Consider the following 18,300-nt stretch of genomic DNA (forward strand, 5'->3'; position numbering starts at 1 on the left):
TGCAGTCTGCAATACCAGAATTTCTATTATTATCCCCATCACCGGTTCGCGCGCCAGCCAGGTTGGCGGCAGGCTGAAGCGGACAGACAGCCTGATTGATGCTGGCTGCACCGGGCTGGGACCATCAACTGGTAAAGTCTGCCAGAATCGTCCGAATATGCTCCGAGACATCTTTCTTCCGCTGAGGCGCACTCGCGACCTTGGGGGCCACCGAAGATTGAAAATGCGTACCCTGAGAGATTTGCTATTGGATCTGTTACCGCCAGCGGGAGGCAGGCCGAACCTCGCTTTTGACACTCGCTTTTATTCACAAAATTGAATCAATGCAGGATTGAAGAAAAAGCGTTCAAAGCATCATGAATTTTCAAAGTATATCGTAACCATAAAATTAACATAATCCATATACCCGTAGAGCAACAAAGTAGACAAAGTAGACAAAGTAGGCAAGAAAACATGACCTAGTCGACGCCCGCATGCAACCAAAAGAGCACACCTTACTCTTTCCATGCAAAGTTTTTACAGAATTCGAATGCGAAAGAGTACAACATATCAACTGCGAAAGGGCAACATGAAGCGTCTAATTATGCCATGACGGCCGGAGGTCGGCGTTGCGAGTTGCCGCCCCTCTTCTGAGAGTTTGGGCGAGCCAGCGTGTACTTGGCAAAGGCGCGCGCTAGAGCCTTCTTGCAGCTGACCTTTTGGCTGCCGACGAAACTCTCCACAGTGACGGCGATGGCGCGGTCAATGTCTTGCGCGGAGCAGTATTCTGAAAGTCGCATGCGGCAAAACGCCTCGCTAATGCGGATGATGGCCTCCAAGTGACGAACCGTGATGGGGTAGGCCCCCGTCGCCAGCGACTCTCGCCTCATGTCGGCAAAAAGACGTGCAACCTTGTCTTCGTCCATGTGGTAAAGCTTGGGGCTGCAGCGCTCGCGCGCATACAGAATGTATTTGCGGAGAAGCTCCTGCGGAATCTCATTCTCCTTGCGAGCGCGTTCCGCCTCTTCCTGCTCGTCGTCGGCTGAGGCGCGCGTGTCCTGAGTCTGGTCCTCGGCGAGAGGGTGACTGCGGCTGTGCGAGCCTACAATGAAGCGCGCGAGGCGTTCGTCTTCGGCAGGTTCCACGGTATCACGCACGACGCAGAGTACATCGAAACGGGACAGAATGGGCTCCGTGAGCTGCACGTTGGAAGAGAAAGGGATCGTCGAGTTGTAGCGGCCGCCCATAGGGTTAGCCGCAGCAATAATGCCGCAGCGAGCTTGGAGGGTTGTGACGATGCCGGCCTTGGAGATGGAAATAGTCTGCTGTTCCATGGCTTCGTGGATGGATGTACGATCTTGGTCGTTCATCTTGTCAAACTCGTCAATGAGACATGTGCCGCGATCAGCGAGCACAAGCGCGCCGCCTTCGAGGGTCCATTCGCTTGTCAGCGGGTCGCGGCGCACACTGGCGGTCAGACCGACAGCACTGGCTCCCTGACCGGTGGCAAATACCGCTCGGTGAGCCGTCTTCTCAGCATACTTGAGGACCTGCGACTTTGCAGTACCAGGATCACCAAGAAGAAGAACATTGATATCGCCTCGAATATGATGCGCGCCCTTGGTGGTTTTGGCAACGCCACCAAAAAGTGACAGAGCAACTGCTGTTTTCACGTCGGTATGGCCGTAGATACTAGGTGCAATGGAGCCAATGATCTTATCCACAATATTAGGGTCGCGGGCGAGCTTGCGAATAGCCTGCTCGTCTTCTTCAGTGAGACGGAAACCAGCCAGTTGATCATGCGACTTGACAACGTTGTTGGCTTCCAAGATTGTGGCAAAGACAGGGAACCCGTTTCTATTGTTGAGCTGAGCATCGTAGTTGTTGCGATAGATGCCTGTAACCTCAATTTCCTCACCAGGCTTCGCCCTGTCAATCAAGTCCCACAGAAGAATGACCTCCCGCTGCCGCGGTAAGCGACCGGCAGGGACTGTACCAGGGGACTCTTGGAGAGTCAGCTTCTGGTAGTTGCGGTAGACAGTCTTCTCTGAGTTGAGCGTAAATGGTCCTCTTGACTGGCAGCTCTGGCAGTATGTAATTTTGACCTCGACGTTGGATTCTTGCTGATATGGTCCCAGTGTAGTACCGCACTTGGTGCAGTCAAACTTGACGTATTTGAGTTGCGGGAAAACGCCAGAGCGACGAGTAACGACACCACTAACGCGGACAAGGCAGTTAAGATGGGATTGACGAAGCTGGCGCAGGGTATAATGGACAGGCAAGTCGAATATGCGCACGTGAATCTCTGAGTGAATGCGCTCATAGTCAGGGTAATGCAGGAGAACGACGTCCATGGCAACTTCATCGAAAAGCTTGAGCATCTCCGAGGGAGCATTCGCCAAAAAGTATGCAAGAATAGCTTTGCTCTCGGAGAGGTGTTCGTACGAGACCTCTAGCGACTCGGCGTTGATCTCACCGAGAGTTCGGATGCGATTACCATAGACGGAGGAGCCTGACGCGTCCGTGTACGAGGTCAGGAAAGCTTTGAACTCGCGACGTACTGTACGCTGAACGTGAGGTTGTGATACCCATTCTGTGAGGTTTGCGGCTTTCACGTCACCAAGGGCCTCAAGAGAGAGCTCCTCTTCCAGGATGTCGGCATCCATTGCCTCGTCAGGGTCTTCATCGTAGTGATGGCGTCTACGGCGAGGCTGAGCAGTAAGGTCGATATCACCATCGTCATCATCACCCGGGAGGAAAGCAGCAGGGATTCGCTGCCTGCGAGCAACCTCGCGATCACGTCTGCTCAGCTGGGCCTCCAGACGACGCCGATCACCGAGCTCCATGTCGTCGTAGTCGCCTTCATCATCAATATCGACGGTTTCGTACTCATCGCCTTCTCGTTCTCTGTAATCAGCCTCATATCCTTCGCGGAACAGGTCGACGTCGTCATCGGCCATCTCATCAAGGTCGTCAATGTCGTCCTGGATCTCTTGCTCTTCTTCAATCTCGTCATCATCCTCAACGCCGTGAGCGATGTTAAATGGTGCCGGGGGAGATGATGGCATGGGGCTGGAGCCAGGTCCAACCGAGGAAGTGGCATCATCACCGCCGGTGCGCGACCGCTTGCGACCGCCACGAGAAGCTCCTCTGTTGCCCGAGGTTGGGTTATCTCTGGGCGGGGAACTGTGAAAGAGAGAGCAGTCAGTAATGTTTGTAGGCAAGTATAACTGACTGAACGAACCTCATCGTGTGTGAGAATATTAAGAAATAGCTTCAGCTTGGCTGTGACAAGGTATTGTTGCAAGAATGAAATTGTTCGGAGAGTGGAGGGAGGGGCTTGCATGCAATGTGTGGCGCCTCAAAGTCCAAGATTGAAAGGGAGTCCACAATCGCGTGCCCGACTCAAAACGCGTCGCACGCGTAAAGTGGCACTAAGCCTGATTAGACTCGACGCGATGCCGAACCTCGTGGAGTGAACCAAGAAGAAGCCAGACAAGTGCATTGCTAGCAATCTGAGAAGACCAAAAAGTGGTAGCAAAACTATTTCAATAGTTTGATTCGCACAAATCGAGAGCATCAAGCTTTTTTATGCAACAATACTGGTCTACGTGGCAGCTTACCTAACAGCTTGGGTTGACCGCGTAAAGTGGTTCGTACTGTGCCAGCTTCGAGCTGTCTCACTTCACCCTCGCAACACATTCATCCCAGATCAAGTAACGCAACCCACTTTGGGTTCCTCCATCTCAGAAAAAAAACTTCATCTTGATATTTAACTCGGAGCTCGACAATATGTCATCCAATGGCGCCGAACAGGACGTTGCGGCTACCCAGCCATCGAAGCGTAGCAACAGCTTCTCCAATCAGTCCGATACTTCGCAGACTGCTGCCGAGTACGCCGAGAACAGTAATCTCAGTTTAACGTCGTCACTAAGTTTTTCCAGGTTCATTCGAAGCCAAGAGCTCCTAGAAGCTGATGCGCGCGAAGCACTCCCATTCGTACGTCCGGTTGCCATCGCCCGCACTAAAACCCAGCACTGACTTTGGCAGAGTATTGACAACTGCACCAGGATCCTCGGTCCTCTAAAGCAGAGTGTCTTTGCGTGTCTGACATGCAATCCTGCGCCTACCGGAGAAACCGACGCGTGGACTCCTGCGGGTGTCTGCTACTCCTGCTCTGTTCAGTGCCACGGTGAACACATCCTCGTCGAAATCTTCCAGAAGCGCAATTTTACCTGCGACTGCGGCACCAAGCGACTGCCGAGTACGAGTCCGTGTGTGCTGCAAACAAATGACGAAACAAACACGCGCGGTAATGTCCATTCGCAGGAGCCCGATGTCAATAATAAGTACAACAAGAACTTTCGCAATCGCTTTTGCGCCTGCGCCTGCGATTATGATCCCTTCGAGCAGAAGGGAACCATGTTCCAGTGCTTGGGACTAGGTACAGAGGAAGACGGTGGTTGTGGCGAGGATTGGTACCACCCCGGCTGCTTAGTAGGCATGGGGCCCAAATGGTACGAAGCGATGACACCAAAGAAAAAGAGCCCTAAGATGCAAGAGGAAAGCAATGGTCTGGCGGTCATCTCGGAGGTCAACGAAGATGAGAAACAGGCAGAGAAGGGAGGAGAGGAAAAGACGAATGATAACGTGGCAGATGACAACGCAGTTGACGAAGAAGAGGAGCCGCCTATGCCTCCTGGCTTCCCAGAGGAAGAGAATTTTGAGGGGTTCTTGTGCTATAAATGTGTTGAGTCAAATCCCTGGATTAAGAAGTATGCGGGCACATCTGGATTCCTCCCTGCTGTTCACCTCGAGCCTACAAGAGCCGAGACAACCCAAACGACTACCGGCAGCAAACGCAAAGCAGAGGACGAGGAGGAACAAGATGATGCTAAACGCGTCAAAACAGAACCCCAAGCGTCTGCTGATGCCGTGCCCACTCCCGTCAACAACCAAATGACCAGCGCCTCTCCCAAGGGGTGCAAGCTTCCCAACCTCGGCAACGCGCCGACTGGCCGCTTCTCGCTCTTCTTCAAGGAAGACTTTCGCGACAAGTTCTGTCGCTGCGGCGACTGCTTTCCCAAGCTCAACGCCTTCCCGCAGCTCCTCGAAGAAGAGGAGGTATACGAGCCGCCCATGTCCGACGGCGGGGACGACGCCTCGCAGAACGGCGGCGGCTCGACGGCCGGCAGCGGCAGCCTGCTGGAGCGCGGCGAGAGCGCGCTGCGCAACGTCGACCGCGTGCGCGCCATCGAGGGCGTCATGGCCTACAACCACCTCAAGGAGCGCCTCAAGCCCTTCTTCCAGCAGTTCGCCGACAGCGGCCAGGCCATCGGTGCCGAGGACATCAAGGCGTACTTTGCCAAGTTGCGCGGTGACGAGCAGGCCATCCGCGACGCGGGCGAGGGCGCGGCGGCGTCGGCGCCTGGCTCCGGTCAGGATGGCGACGACGCGCGCCGCGAGCAAGGAGGGTATTGAGACGGGGAGCTCTTTTCTAACAGTACTTGGTAGATGCTGAGGGATGCCATGACAGGGTAGCGATGCACTAATTTTTGCTTGTATAACAGAGAAGCTGGTTGCGGGGGTTTGGCGAAGGTGTTGTGGAGTTGAGATGAAAGTCGAGAGCGTGTTGAAAATTTGGCAAAAGGTATTGGAGCAAGAACAATTCATGAGCGCTTCGCGTGTACTCCGCATATGATGAGAGATGCATTGTTTTGATTCATTTTGTGATGCCATTAATCCGCCAGTCCCGTGATAAAGTCGTCAGGGAGAAGCCAGTACATAAATATATACACATACAAAGATATTTTCCGCTAGAAGCAATGCTAGTTCCCGCCACGCCTCTTATCCCAAATTAAGTCCCGTTTCACTCCAAGACCCAGCGGCCCCGCGCTGCGAGCTCGAGCATGTCCCCGTACGGCTCGAGGCCCTCCTACGAGCCCGTCGACCCGGTACTGGAAGCGGCGCTCAGCGGTCTCGGCGGCGGCATCGGCACCGGCATCGGCAGGCCGGAATCGTCCCCGCCTCGCTGCATGGCGATGCCGCCCAAAGCGCCGCCGCCGACGCCGCCGGACGACACGTACTGCGGCGGCGTGGGCGCGTGCATGATCATTGGCGGCGGCAGCCCCTCATCGTCCTCATCACCCTCGTCGCCGCCGCCGTCCACCCCGCGACGCGCCAGGTGCTGCTCATGGGCTGCACGGCGCTCGAGGTGCGCGAGGCGCTCCTTCTCGGCGGCGTCGACAATGTCGTCGTCGGCGCTCCAGTAGGGATCGTCGTCCTCGAGGCCCGGCATGGCGAGGCGCTTCCAGAAGCGCACCTCCTGGCGGAGGGCCGTCTCCCGGACGCGGCTGTCCCGGCGCGCGCGGTCCTCGTCGTACGAGCGGCGGAACCGCCGCAGCGAGGCGTTGGCCGAGGCCGCGTGCGCCTGCATCTCCCCCATCTGCTCCCGCAGGCGCGTGTTTTCCCGGCGCGCCTCGTCCAGCTGCGCCCGGTACGACCGGTGCCACGACGCGACGTCGGCCACGTGCCGCGCCTTGTACTCGTGGAACTGCTTGAGCATGCCCGCCAGTGCGTTGGCAAACTGCGTCAGCAACGTGGCGTTGGCGTCGCGCGAGTGCTTGGCCTTTTCGAGTGACTCGGAGAGGACGGAGAGGAGGGCGTCCATGTTTTGGTCTTGACCTGCAGAAGTGGTGACGGAAACATGTTAGACTATCGGATCAACTTTAGGAGCTTCCGCTCTTCGGACACGAGCTGGAGGCGATGCTGGGAGGGACGGGGGAACTGTACGGTTGATTTCCTCGGCTGCAGCGTCTATGACTTGATCGTTGCCGAGCCCTTGCGTCCGCGCGCGATTGCGCACGCGGCCGAGACCGCTAACTATATCTTCTGTGACTCTCCTGTTCTCCGCAAGCTGCCTACTGAGCTCTTCCACCATGCCGTATATATAATTGAGCTCGGCCTGATGACCGGCGGGTGTTGGCATGGGCACCCCGCCACCCATGTTGGGGCCGTTCATGCCATTCATGCCGTTCATTCTGCCGTAAGCCGAGGCCGGATTTAATGACTAACGGGGTGAGGCAGTTGTCGGATTGTCGACCGGCGACCGTAAGCAGTGTTGTTGTGAAATGAATTGCAGTCGGAAGGTGAGGTGAGGTTGGAGTCGTGAAGCCTGAAGCTAAAACAAGCGTCTTGCGGCGCGTGCAGCATGATTATGTAACGTCCCGGCTCTCGACTGCTCCTACTTTCAATTGCTCTTGAGCAACTTTCTACTCTAATTTGCGGTCTGAACGCTGCTGATGAGATGTATTTTCATATCAAATATCTCTACTTGGTTCGAATCTTGATTTTTCTCTTGTTTCGATGCCATACAATGTGTGTGGTTTTACTCGGTGGTCGCGCTTTCGACAACCTTGGTGCAAGCTGTGCATCTCATGACGAGACGATGCCCCTCATTTTAAGCATAATCCAACAGTTCAGTTCAGCAGTTCAGTTCACATTGGCAGCTGCATCCAATATGGAGTCGCAAACATTTCAATTTCGCTTGGTTCCCTCTTCGCATTCCTAATTCATCGCACACGCTCCCGAAATGTTGCTAGCAGCACTTGTTTTTCTTCCCACCACCACTACTTGTCTCATCCTCAGCAGTATATATAAGAGTTATTGCCTTTCCTCATCGTCGAGAAAGGGTATTGCCTTCTTCATTCATTTCCTTTGCACTCATCCACCAACCACGCGGTTCTTATCACTCTTTTCCCTGCTCTCACTGTTGCTATTTGATTGTCAGATGCTTGATCAAATCTCTCAGCGCAAAGCAGAAAAGCACGCGTCGGTTCCTTGCTCAACACAACTTGGCACACACAGCCTTTCGCGGGGTATATCCATCGCCGGTGTCTTAAAATACGTAGTCGTTAAGAAGAGCCACGCAAGCCACACACACACCTGCAGCTTCGTTCAACGCGCAGAGTGGTCGGCTCACGGGTGTCTTGATCCAAAAGTCATTCAGATGAAAAAGGATTTGGTCATATGCAGAGCGCGCCATTGAGAAGTCATCATAACCCGTAGGCAGATGTCTCTCAAGTACCAGGGCGCGTTCTTGCTGAGAAAAAAATGTATGAAAATAATGTGGCTGTTCGACCAGGCGCGCTCCCTATTCCCTTGCGTCGGTCATTTCGTAAACTGGTCGTGTCTTGTCGAGGGAGGGCCTGGTGTTAATAAGGGAGATGTAAAATAAAATGGATATGCCACGAAGTTCACTTAAGAACAAACTGTGTGGGCATATTGAGGAGAAAACACGGGCATAGCGCAGATGCCTACGCGAGCCAAAGACGCCATGCAAAGCCAAGTACCGGCGGGCTTGTCCATGTGCAAACAAACCGGCCAATTCCCAGCAGTGCAGTTTTTTCCCAACATTGAAAAGAGAGAACGATAGAAAACACTCAAGGAAAGACAGTTGCCAATGGACGCGTCAATGCGTCAACCCATCCATGGGCTGGATAAAGCGGACTTGCAAAGAACAGCAAAACAACAAAGATAAAAAAGAAAAGTTGCCAGCCTTGCTATTCAGCCAACCATGTGTTTGATTGTCTTGAATAGAGGACTAGACCCATCGCCTCCGCGGGCTTCACCTTTGGCCATAGCTGATTAGACGGCTAGTAACAGGCGACGCACTGCAAGAGGCGGATCGGCTGGTGACGCTCTAGGCCACGGGAGGAATGGGGGCGACAGGGGCGGCAGCGACATTTGTCATGTCAACCTCGGTGTTAATCTCGGGGGCGACGGCGGCCTTCTGAGGGCAATCGCGGGAGATGTGACCGGCCTCGCCACACTGGTAGCACGTCTTGCCAGCAGTGTTGAGAGGGCCACCGTTGGGGGCCGTGCAGTCGCGGGAGATGTGACCAAGCTTTCCGCAGGCGTAGCACTTCATGGCCTGAGCCTGGCAATCGCGAGCAAAGTGGTTGGGGCCACCGCACTTGTAGCAGGTAGCAGGACGAGGGCCGCCAGCGAAACCGCCGCGGCCGCCGAAGTTACCGGCATAGCCGCCGCGGCCCATGGGTGCACCACGACCCATGGCGGCGGGACCGACGGGGTTGGGGCAAGCACGCTGACCAGAGTTAGCAAGATGCCACATGTAAAACGAGCAGTTGGTAGGGAACCTACAGCAAGATGACCGGGCTGACCGCAGTTGTAGCAACGACCGGAGGTGGCGTTGCCGCTCAAACGCAATGTAGGGCAATCGGCCTGGACGTGACCAAGGCCCTGGCAGTGGTAGCACTGCTTGGCCTCGGTGGTGCGAGGAAGGGGGCAGCCGTTAGACTCGTGACCGGGCTGCTTGCAGTTGTAGCAGAGGCGCTCAGACGAAGAGCAGACCTCGGCGTAGTGGCCGACGTTGCCACACTTGTAGCAAGCACGACGAGAGAGAGAAGACATTGTAGTGTACTGTGAAAGAGGGTTAGTAGTTGTAGCAGAGCGAACGGTGTATGCACCAAGCAGCGCCGCTGCCGTGATGGACGCTGATTGTCGCTGTCTGCTTTTGCTTGCCGCCACTGGCGTGTTTAGTCACATGCCGCCTCGCTACCAGTAGACCATCCTAGGCTGCCCACTAGAATTACCCGGGTCGATTTCCTGAATGACTGATGTAGAAGTATGTCATGGTTTCATGGTGAAGACGTGTTGTGTAATAGGTGTTATCGTGTCGCCATGCGGGCAGTCGTTGACGCGGCGCGATATAGTGCACCAGTTGTGCGGGAGAAGACCGAGGTTATGGCGGGGAGCGTAGCGGGGTGTTTTCTGTCGCAAATAACCAAAGAGCAGTAAGATTCACAGGAGGCGCAAAGAGCGTGAGTCCGTGATCTCATGTACAATCTCTTTTGCTGTCCATTTGGATGTTGCGTAGAGATGGTGCCGAGGATCGGGTCGCACAAAAAAATCGAAAGAGGAAATTGATTGGTGGGCGCAAAAGCAAGTCTGCGGGATCAAGTTGTCGCGACGCGATTCGAATTATGCGCACAATCTCGTTTAATTTTGCTTCTTCCGTAGTCTTTTGTAGACTGATTATTTTGCGCATCAACGCCGTGGTGCGCAAAGGGAAACAAACGAGTTGGTGGCGAACAGTGACAGCTGGCTGGGTGCGGGCAGCAGCGCAACGCAACGCGGCGCAAGTGGCGACAAGAGCAGAAGACGGGCAACGTGCATGTACAAGGGACAACGTACCGTGTTTGGAGGAGGATGTCCAGGAGAATAAATGTGGATGGAGAAGAAGAGATTATAAGAGCAAATGAACTCGACTGCGAGAAACAACTGTCCACCTACAATCGGATAGAAACTGGAGTAATTGAACTTGGGGAATGGGAAAGGGAAAGGGAAAAAGAAAAGGAAGGAAAGGGCAGGAATGGCAGGGATAGACTTTTTTTTAGGCGCAAAGCACCAAAGAACACCGAGCAGCTAATTAGTTGACTACCTAGTTACTGAGAGGAAGAGGAGGAGGAGGAGGCGTCGCGCGTTTTTGGTGGGAAAATTTTTTACTTGTGGAGGCGCTCTGGTGCTGGTAAGCAAGCACGAGCAATGTTTTTCGGTAGGCCTTCCCCAGGTGCAGCAACGCCGCTTGCCCGCGTCGTCGCAGGAGAAAAAGCCCCAAACCTCAAGAAGCGCTAAGAATTTAGCCGGTACCAGCATGTGCCAATCGCAGCCTCCCGAATTGCAACAACCTTGGCACTAGGCCGATCCTCAAGCCCAGTCGCTGGTCGCTGCACGGATCCCACGGTGGCAGATTTCGGTCCTGAGACTCCCTCCTGCAGACGGAGCTGCCCCCCCCCCCCAGACCCTCGGCCGCCAGACAAACCTACCTGTTCCTGGTTAGCGATGTGCCGTTCACCTGAGATACCAAGTTAGTTTTGCTGACATCTGCCGGGAACTTGTGCCGGCTGGATCGAGTACCACCGTACAAGTCTTCTGCCAGTATCAGTCCACACAGCGCCGCCTTCATTGCCTCTCGGCGACTCCGGCTTGCGATGCGGGCACTTAAGCAATCAAGCAGGTTGGCTTCTAGCGAGCTGAACAGAACACCGAGTCCTCATATGCTATTATAACTGCTTCTCTACAGTGAAATGTACTTTCGGGGCACGTTCCAGACGCCCTGCTTCTGATCGCCCGCGTCCAATGACTACCGCCTCGTATGCCCTCGGGCTGCCATTGCTGCCGTTGCGGTCGATGTGGACGACCGGGCCATGGCATCAACTACATACGATACGCCATCCTCGGATACATACGAAGGTGGCCGTCGTCCGCCGCTCGCGACATGAGTATGTTCCGTTTCTGTCTCCGGCACGGGCTCTTCTCTTCTAGCCGCCTCGTTTCGTTGCCAGTACAGTCGGTCCGGGTCCAGTCGCTTCTCCCCGTTAGCATGAACACTCGTCCCAAAAGGTGTTGGTGCAAAGTCAAGACAAAAAACGAAGAAACAGGCAACAGGACAAGAGAAACACATACCACGCTCTCCCTCCAGAACCCGTACGCCGGTGGCGTCACCTTGTTTGCCACCCCTTCTCCCCCCGCGGCAGCCTCTTCGTCCTGTGCTAGCACCACGCGAATCGGTCGCCGTGGTATCGCATACCCTGTTCTGAGCATATCAGCCGGATTCATCCCTGGCCGTCCGTGGCTCGAAGTTGGCGGCCTGTCGCCCCGTTGCACCGCCAGACACAGCCGGACCATATTGTAGCAGAAGATCAGCGTAGAAATGATGATGATTAATAAGATGATGATTGTAAGTTCGCCTGTTTGGACCTGCTGTGTCAGCGACAGCCCCAGGTCTGTACAATTATATACTGTTAGCCAAGTGAATGCACCGACGCCACTTTATCGAGACAACTTACACACTGCTAACAGCAGTAGTACGAATAACCCCGATGTTAAGGAATGCATCAGCGTCACGCGCACTCGTCCAGATTCAATCCATGGAAAGCAAAATAAGAAGCGCTTCTTTCCATCACGCCGTGTCTTTTCAACCCTTCTTCTTCGCCAGAAACGACGGCTGCTCTGTTGTCTGGGCTGCGTCTCAACCTCTGGCCTCGGGTTATGTGCCGCCACCACAACAGCCGGCGGAGGCTCTGCAACTATAGTCGCGGAGCTCTCAGTGCGATTGCCTCCCGACCCCGAGCTTTCCGAGTTCCCGATTGCCCGCGTAGTGGTTTCTGGCGATTTGGGGGCCACGGGCTGATGGTTGTGGTCCCCGACCACGGCGCCACGACCGTGAAAAATTTCCAATGGCCGCGAGAACATCCCTGCCAGCCCCAAAGTACGTCGTTCGCCTTGTTCTGTCGTATTACCAGCCGTTGAAGTCTGCGAGGGCTCTTGGCTTGTAGAGCCTTGCTCCGTGGCGTTGCTCCTCTCCGCATGAGCTCGCTGTATAAGATCTCGTCGGATTCTCTCCATCCTCGCTGCAAGCATGAACGTCTGCGATGAGTCCAATAATGCTTCGTCTATTTTATCCTTTCGTTTGCGACTTGTGTCGGCTATTTTCCCCAGTACAGATGAAAGATGAAGGCTTGGCGAAGAGTTGGTGACGACTTAGCGGCTCGAACGTATGCGCCGCCGGCGCTGTTCCAAGCGGCACGTGTATTCTTTTCCTTGACCAGCAACAGAAAAAAAAATCATCCAGACCTATGCTCTAGCAGTCAAAAAACTATGTTGTAGGCCTGGGCCGCCTCAACCGAAGACTCATATCAATGTCGGATTGGGTGGGTCGCTGGGGAAGCCAGTGAGGCTTGGGATATCACAGCCACAGCCAGCAGAAATATGGTGATGAACAGCGCGATCAAAGGAGAGAAAACTACAAAATGAAATCTTATCAGATTCAGCACGCAAAGGAAGAGAAAATCGCAAAGAATCACTCAAAAGAGTCGAAATTAGTGTAGGGGGTTATGAAGCCGGGCCAAGACAACGACGAAACGACTCGCTCCAAATATGCTCGATGCGACCAGTAGGTAAATTGAGGGACTGTCAGCTGCGGGGATCAATACGATGCGATGAAATGGCCGACTGGGCCGTCGTGCTTGCGTCTGATGCGCCCTCTGCAGTACCTTTTAATGTGGCGCGTCTCCTGTTACGAAGAGTGGTAACGTGTGTCACTCCTGGGCCGGAGACGACTTTGGCCGAGCTGACCAGCCAGGCCTCCCACAGACCTGAGGTCTGCTTTGGACTATTGCCTGGCTATCATTCTGGGATTTTTGCTACGGGATTGAAACTCGTCAGGGGGCTGCTCTGCGGCGACGCACCTTGTGAGCGCGTGCTGCAAGCTTGCTGCCGCTTGGTTGGATGCTGGGAGTCCGGGGTGAAGGAGGTCGTGTTTCAGCATCCCCCAGCTGCGTGTCCAAATGTGCGCAACAAAAATAAACCACGTACTACAACTGGAGGTGGGCTCTTTCGAACATCTGGCTAAAGATGCCAACGATGCTGAGAAAAAAAAACGACAGATATATATATATATATATATATATATATATGCCAAGGCAATGGGAATATAAAAATGGGCTTTGATACGGCTGTGCATCGCACTAGTCAACAAAATGACCGAATTACTCTACTTCTTCCTGGCAATCGAGCCGTGTCAGGAGATTGGCCGCAATACAAGAAAGGGAAATAAAAAGCAAAGGTAAATGTACACGCGTTTTTTTCCGTCCTCGGCAAGTATTATTATATGAGCACCGCGACCGGAGGGGATGCTTGTCACACCGATGAACCCTTCCGGGTGAGACCCATGCAGCAGCAGCAATTTTTACAGCTAAAAATTCGGGTTCCTGGCATTGAGCCGTTTCATTACTGTTGATATTAAAATATACAATATGGCTGACTTTGTGTGTCAGTCTTGACGTGTTGGTATAGCCTTGCATTGAGCGGGCAACTGAATACTGGGACTCGAGTTTGGCCGAGAGATCGTTGCTCCACGTATCAAACTCGGCTCATCTGCCACCTAAATTAAGCTTGCCCCTCGGCCATGATTGTACTGTGACCGTGAGTCTGAGAATCTATCATATCGACCAAAGTAGGATCGACCGATTCTGCTGATCGTTATGCCGCGAAATACCTTCTGGAGCCGCTTCGCTCTCCATGCAGACATACGGAGGCATCGACATCAGCTCATGGTACCGTCTCTGGGTAAACAGCTCGTTCCAGATCATTTCAGCTCGCCCAGCAGCATAGTTCGATCCGATGATGCGGAGAGAACTGCATAGATATTAGCAAGGGTCACTCCTAGCCTGCGCGGATAATCACTTACGAACTGGCTCCTTGTTCGGCGAAAATTCCGCACTGTTAACGGTGCCGCGGTGGCCAGGGAGTTTAAACAACAGCTTGCCATTTTCACTAGACCACACAAGGACGGTGCCATCTCCTGATGAGGCTGCAATCTTCTTGCCTTCAGCGTCCCAACTGGCCCCGAGCAAGTTCTTTTCCGATCCCGACGTCGCTCCGTCGAATGTGCGAATTCGGCGTTCCGTGGGCGCAAATGGCCTAATATCCCACGTCCTCACTGTAGAGTCCATGGCATATGATAGCAGGGATTGGGAATCCGGGGACACTCTCAGTGATGTAATGGTATCCGAATGGCCAGCCATGTTGTACACAACAGATTTCTTGCGCAAATCCCATACACGAATGTCGTTATCGATGCCTCCGGTATAGATTTCATTTCCGGCAGGGGAAATGGCGACTGCTGTGACTGGGAAATCAGTCTGGATGTAGTCAACGGCGTGCTTCGTGCGGGGGTCCCATATGCCAATCGAGCCGTCGTCACTGCCACTGATGAGCATCTCCTCCCCTCGTCGCGTAATGTCTAGCGTGTTCACAACTTCCTCGTGCCCGATGTAACGTCGGATTCTCGTGCCTGAGGTCAAGTCCCAGCTCGCAAGATGTGTGTCTGCTGATGCAGAGTAGAGAATCTCAGAGTCGCGAGACCATTGTAGATCCAGAATCGCGCTTTTATGTCCGTTCAGTACACCGTAGTTTTCGCAGTCGCCATATGTTCGCCACAGCACTGCATTGATTCAGCGTCATCTTGGAGGGGGGGAGGGAGAGAGAAGGGCCTGTCGCACATACGTATACTTCTATCCATTGAGCCAGAGGCAATCAGGTTGCCCGTGGGGTCAAACTTTGCCGTGAATACTTCCCCGGAGTGGCCCGTTAACTGCATAACGGGAGACTGCAGCGCACTCGTTCTTGGGGCCTGCCAAAACATTAGCTTCATATCTAGAATAGAATCAGTTGACTGACAGTCTGAACCAGTGCGTTGCTGGAGGCATTGAGTCGCGCCAGTGCACCCTCCGAGTTGTTGACGTTTTGGCGCTTCACCAAGACTTGGGAAGCGCCTGGTTCGCCCTCCGCGGGTCGCTTCTCAGCAGACATTTTGTGGAAAATGAAACGAGGGTCTAAGTGGCGAAAGTGAGGCAGCAATATGGCTAGGCGTTGGTTGCCGAAGTGCGATAGGCTGGATCTGACTTTGAAGGAAAATTATTGATCGCAGCGCGAGCTACCTGAAAGCTGGCGCGCTCATTGGCTCTCGGCCCGCTGATTCTTCCCAAGCTTGGTCCCTCCCACCTTCGACCACCTGCAAGCTGTCCCGCACTCGACATTCGTGCGACAACGAGCTTTAATAAAGTAACACGGAGACAAATCCCGACAATTCACGGAGCGGTAGCTTTCCTTATTGATACTACCGCGATTAGGACACCCTTACCGCGACGCGATAGCTGTCAAGTGGCAGGCAGAGCAAGGGGCGACCCGCAAAGATGGCCTCCAGCAAGGCCTCTCGCATCGGCGAGGAGTAGGTCTCTATGACCGAACTGACTACATATTTTTCTAACAACCATACAGGATCTGGAAGTACGATACACAGCTACGACGAGCCTTGCAGTGACTGATCGAACCGCAGGACGAGAATCGATAAAGTCAACGCTGAGCTCGTGACCCTGACATACGGCACAGTGGTTGCGCAATTATGCAAAGACTTCGACGGCGACTATGCTGAGGTCAATAAGCAACTGGATAAAATGGGATACAATATCGGCTTGCGCCTGATCGAAGACTACCTCGCCAAGTCCAATACCATGAAGCGCTGCGCGAACTTTCGTGAGACAGCGGACATGATCTCTCGGGTATGACCTTGAAAGATCTTCTTGAAAGCGACAATCGCTCATTTGACGCAGGTCGGATTCAAAATCTTCCTGAACATCACGCCACAAGTCACGAATTGGACGACGGACAACAATCAATTTTCATTAGTATTTGACGAAAATCCCTTTGCAGATTTTGTCGAATTACCCGATGATGGCCGTGCCCAGGATGAGCTATGGTATTCCAATATTCTTTGCGGTGTTCTAAGAGGGGCACTAGAGATGGTTCAGATGCAAGTCGAGGCGCATTTTATCAGCGATGTTTTACGAGGCAACGACACAACCGAGATGAGGGTATCGCTGATACGTTACATTGATGACGAACTACCGCCAGAAGATGATTAGCCGACTATATGACCACTGTTACCAGTCCGCCGAGTCAACTTGGCCGGACTGGGTTGACCGAACCGCTTAGCGAACTACTAATTTTATTTCCGGGGCATGCGGCTAGCCAAAGATTAACAATCTGAACGCAAGGCGAATGGGATTGCACTTTTCGTCCCCAGTGCGAATATGCACCGAGATTCGGCTCTGGGAAAACAGTTTTGGACGGTTATGCAACGGAGCGGAGATGCATCTGGCTTAGGCACATATGAAATAGATTGCCATCAGCAGTGGCAGGGGTTTCAGCAATATACAGTCATTGCATGATTTAATCGACTCTGGCGGATCATCCTTGCACGGTAGATCTTTACACACGTACGATGGGCTCTTCCTCTACAAGATAGGATGCCGACAGACATGAAATAGATATCAACTTCTAGTTGAATTCAAGTAACATCATCACAAATAACAATTTATATACTATGAACTTATCCGTTCAAGAGGGAAGCTATTCCTTCTCATGGTGTTCGTTTCTTTGATTGGGGCAAGACAAGATCGGCCAATTTTGGCGCCGTGTGCAACATCGTGCAACTTCAGCTGCGGCACAGCCTAGAGGTACAGAGGTGAGGTTGACGGTAGAGGTGATGAAATCAATGAGCAAGGTGAGGAGATGAATCGCTAGTTAATTGGTTACTTTTAGCCACTTTTGGACTGATTACCTGGAAATGGAGTTCTCTGACATAGATGGCTTGTTAGCCACTTATAGCACCGAGCTTCAATATTCCGCAGCCAGCCTGTTGTTCTGTCTTTGATGAGTCCTTTCTAGCTGCCTTAGGCAGAGACTAGTGCCAAGCGGCCCAGGAACTGCGCCTGCTGTGCTGAGATGTACGCCGTAATCTCCACAATTAACTCCTCGGGGGTACGACGGTTCACACTGTCCCACACTGTGGACGCACCGTTTTCCGGGTGGCCCTGGTATCCTGACTGACGTGGTCTGATGGTCTTGGTGGATGGTGCAGGTCTGCCCTGGAGGGAAAAAAAACGTGCGCCACCCTCCTTTCTCCTATTCCCCCTACGTAGAGAGAATTAGCACCAGGACGAAAAGGATCGCACAGTGCGAATCCGCAACATCGCACCCACCGCGTCTGCCTCTCCGCTGCCAGAGGCAATCTAAGCCTGGCCCATATCCACGAAATCAGTCTCCACGGTCCCAAGAAACGCCTGGTACCCCATCTCCGCTGCTCGCAGCATAGGCAAAACCACCTGCTTCAACCGCCACGTCGCGTGGAACCGACTATCGCATCCGATCTTCGAACCTACCTTTCTCGATTTGCTGCTGGTTGTCCACATTTTGCTCGCGCTCTCAGTACCTGCGGCCGCCTCCTACTGCGCCTCTCGCAGTCTCAGGCACACTGTACTGGCGCCGCCCAGCCCCCAGCGAGCTCTTCAACTTTTACAACTTCATCACACTGGTGTTTCGCCGACGACGACCTTTTCGATCCGCATCAAGCTATCATCGATTCATCATTCATTCGCGTGCCGCCGGAATTGATTCTGCCGTCACTCACTTTTTCCTTGCCGACTTTTCTCGCGCCTCCTACGCTTCGCGCGTCGTCGAGACCAACTACTTTTCGCCTCCACAAGTCGCGGCTGCATAGTATCCTTCCTCCTGTCGGTTGGTAAATCTTCACCAACCTTCCGTCCATCCCCGGAAAGCCCACGTTCGGCCAGCCTCTTCAGTGCTGTACCGTAGTGGCAAGTCCCGGCGGGCTGATTCGGCTATATTTCCTTTCTCCTCGATACCCTGGCCGACGATTTAAACCCTCGTCGACAT

At 53.6% G+C, this 18,300-nt stretch overlaps 6 protein-coding genes across 6 annotated transcripts; 2 read left to right on the forward strand and 4 right to left on the reverse strand.

Moving 5' to 3' along the window:
* Window positions 1-581: 581 nt before the first annotated feature.
* Window positions 582-3,228, reverse strand: V2A60_001236 (MCM DNA helicase complex subunit MCM2; the record flags this gene model as incomplete). The annotated part of the gene is made up of 2 exons (XM_083252598.1): window positions 582-3,165; window positions 3,224-3,228. The coding sequence occupies 2 exons, from the start codon at window positions 3,226-3,228 to the stop codon at window positions 582-584; spliced, it is 2,589 nt and encodes an 862-aa protein (XP_083108724.1).
* A 543-nt stretch (window positions 3,229-3,771) lies between these two features.
* Window positions 3,772-5,460, forward strand: V2A60_001237 (putative zinc finger in N-recognin-domain-containing protein; the record flags this gene model as incomplete). Its single annotated transcript, XM_083252599.1, has 2 exons — window positions 3,772-3,978; window positions 4,030-5,460. The coding sequence occupies 2 exons, from the start codon at window positions 3,772-3,774 to the stop codon at window positions 5,458-5,460; spliced, it is 1,638 nt and encodes a 545-aa protein (XP_083108725.1).
* A 454-nt stretch (window positions 5,461-5,914) lies between these two features.
* V2A60_001238 (uncharacterized protein) lies at window positions 5,915-7,018 on the reverse strand (the record flags this gene model as incomplete). The annotated part of the gene is made up of 2 exons (XM_083252600.1): window positions 5,915-6,663; window positions 6,772-7,018. The coding sequence occupies 2 exons, from the start codon at window positions 7,016-7,018 to the stop codon at window positions 5,915-5,917; spliced, it is 996 nt and encodes a 331-aa protein (XP_083108726.1).
* Window positions 7,019-8,680: 1,662 nt separating this feature from the next.
* Window positions 8,681-9,411, reverse strand: V2A60_001239 (uncharacterized protein; the record flags this gene model as incomplete). The annotated part of the gene is made up of 2 exons (XM_083252601.1): window positions 8,681-9,085; window positions 9,142-9,411. 2 exons carry the CDS (start codon window positions 9,409-9,411, stop codon window positions 8,681-8,683), a joined length of 675 nt encoding a protein of 224 aa, XP_083108727.1.
* Window positions 9,412-14,149: 4,738 nt separating this feature from the next.
* V2A60_001240 (WD40-repeat-containing domain protein) lies at window positions 14,150-15,375 on the reverse strand (the record flags this gene model as incomplete). The annotated part of the gene is made up of 4 exons (XM_083252602.1): window positions 14,150-14,199; window positions 14,252-15,007; window positions 15,070-15,196; window positions 15,244-15,375. 4 exons carry the CDS (start codon window positions 15,373-15,375, stop codon window positions 14,150-14,152), a joined length of 1,065 nt encoding a protein of 354 aa, XP_083108728.1.
* Window positions 15,376-15,758: 383 nt separating this feature from the next.
* V2A60_001241 (TRAPP complex core subunit BET3) lies at window positions 15,759-16,487 on the forward strand (the record flags this gene model as incomplete). The annotated part of the gene is made up of 4 exons (XM_083252603.1): window positions 15,759-15,793; window positions 15,844-15,852; window positions 15,902-16,124; window positions 16,176-16,487. 4 exons carry the CDS (start codon window positions 15,759-15,761, stop codon window positions 16,485-16,487), a joined length of 579 nt encoding a protein of 192 aa, XP_083108729.1.
* Window positions 16,488-18,300: the final 1,813 nt, after the last annotated feature.

This window comes from Cordyceps javanica, chromosome 1, assembly GCF_051103115.1.
Source record: "Cordyceps javanica chromosome 1, complete sequence".
Lineage (NCBI taxonomy): Eukaryota > Fungi > Ascomycota > Sordariomycetes > Hypocreales > Cordycipitaceae > Cordyceps > Cordyceps javanica.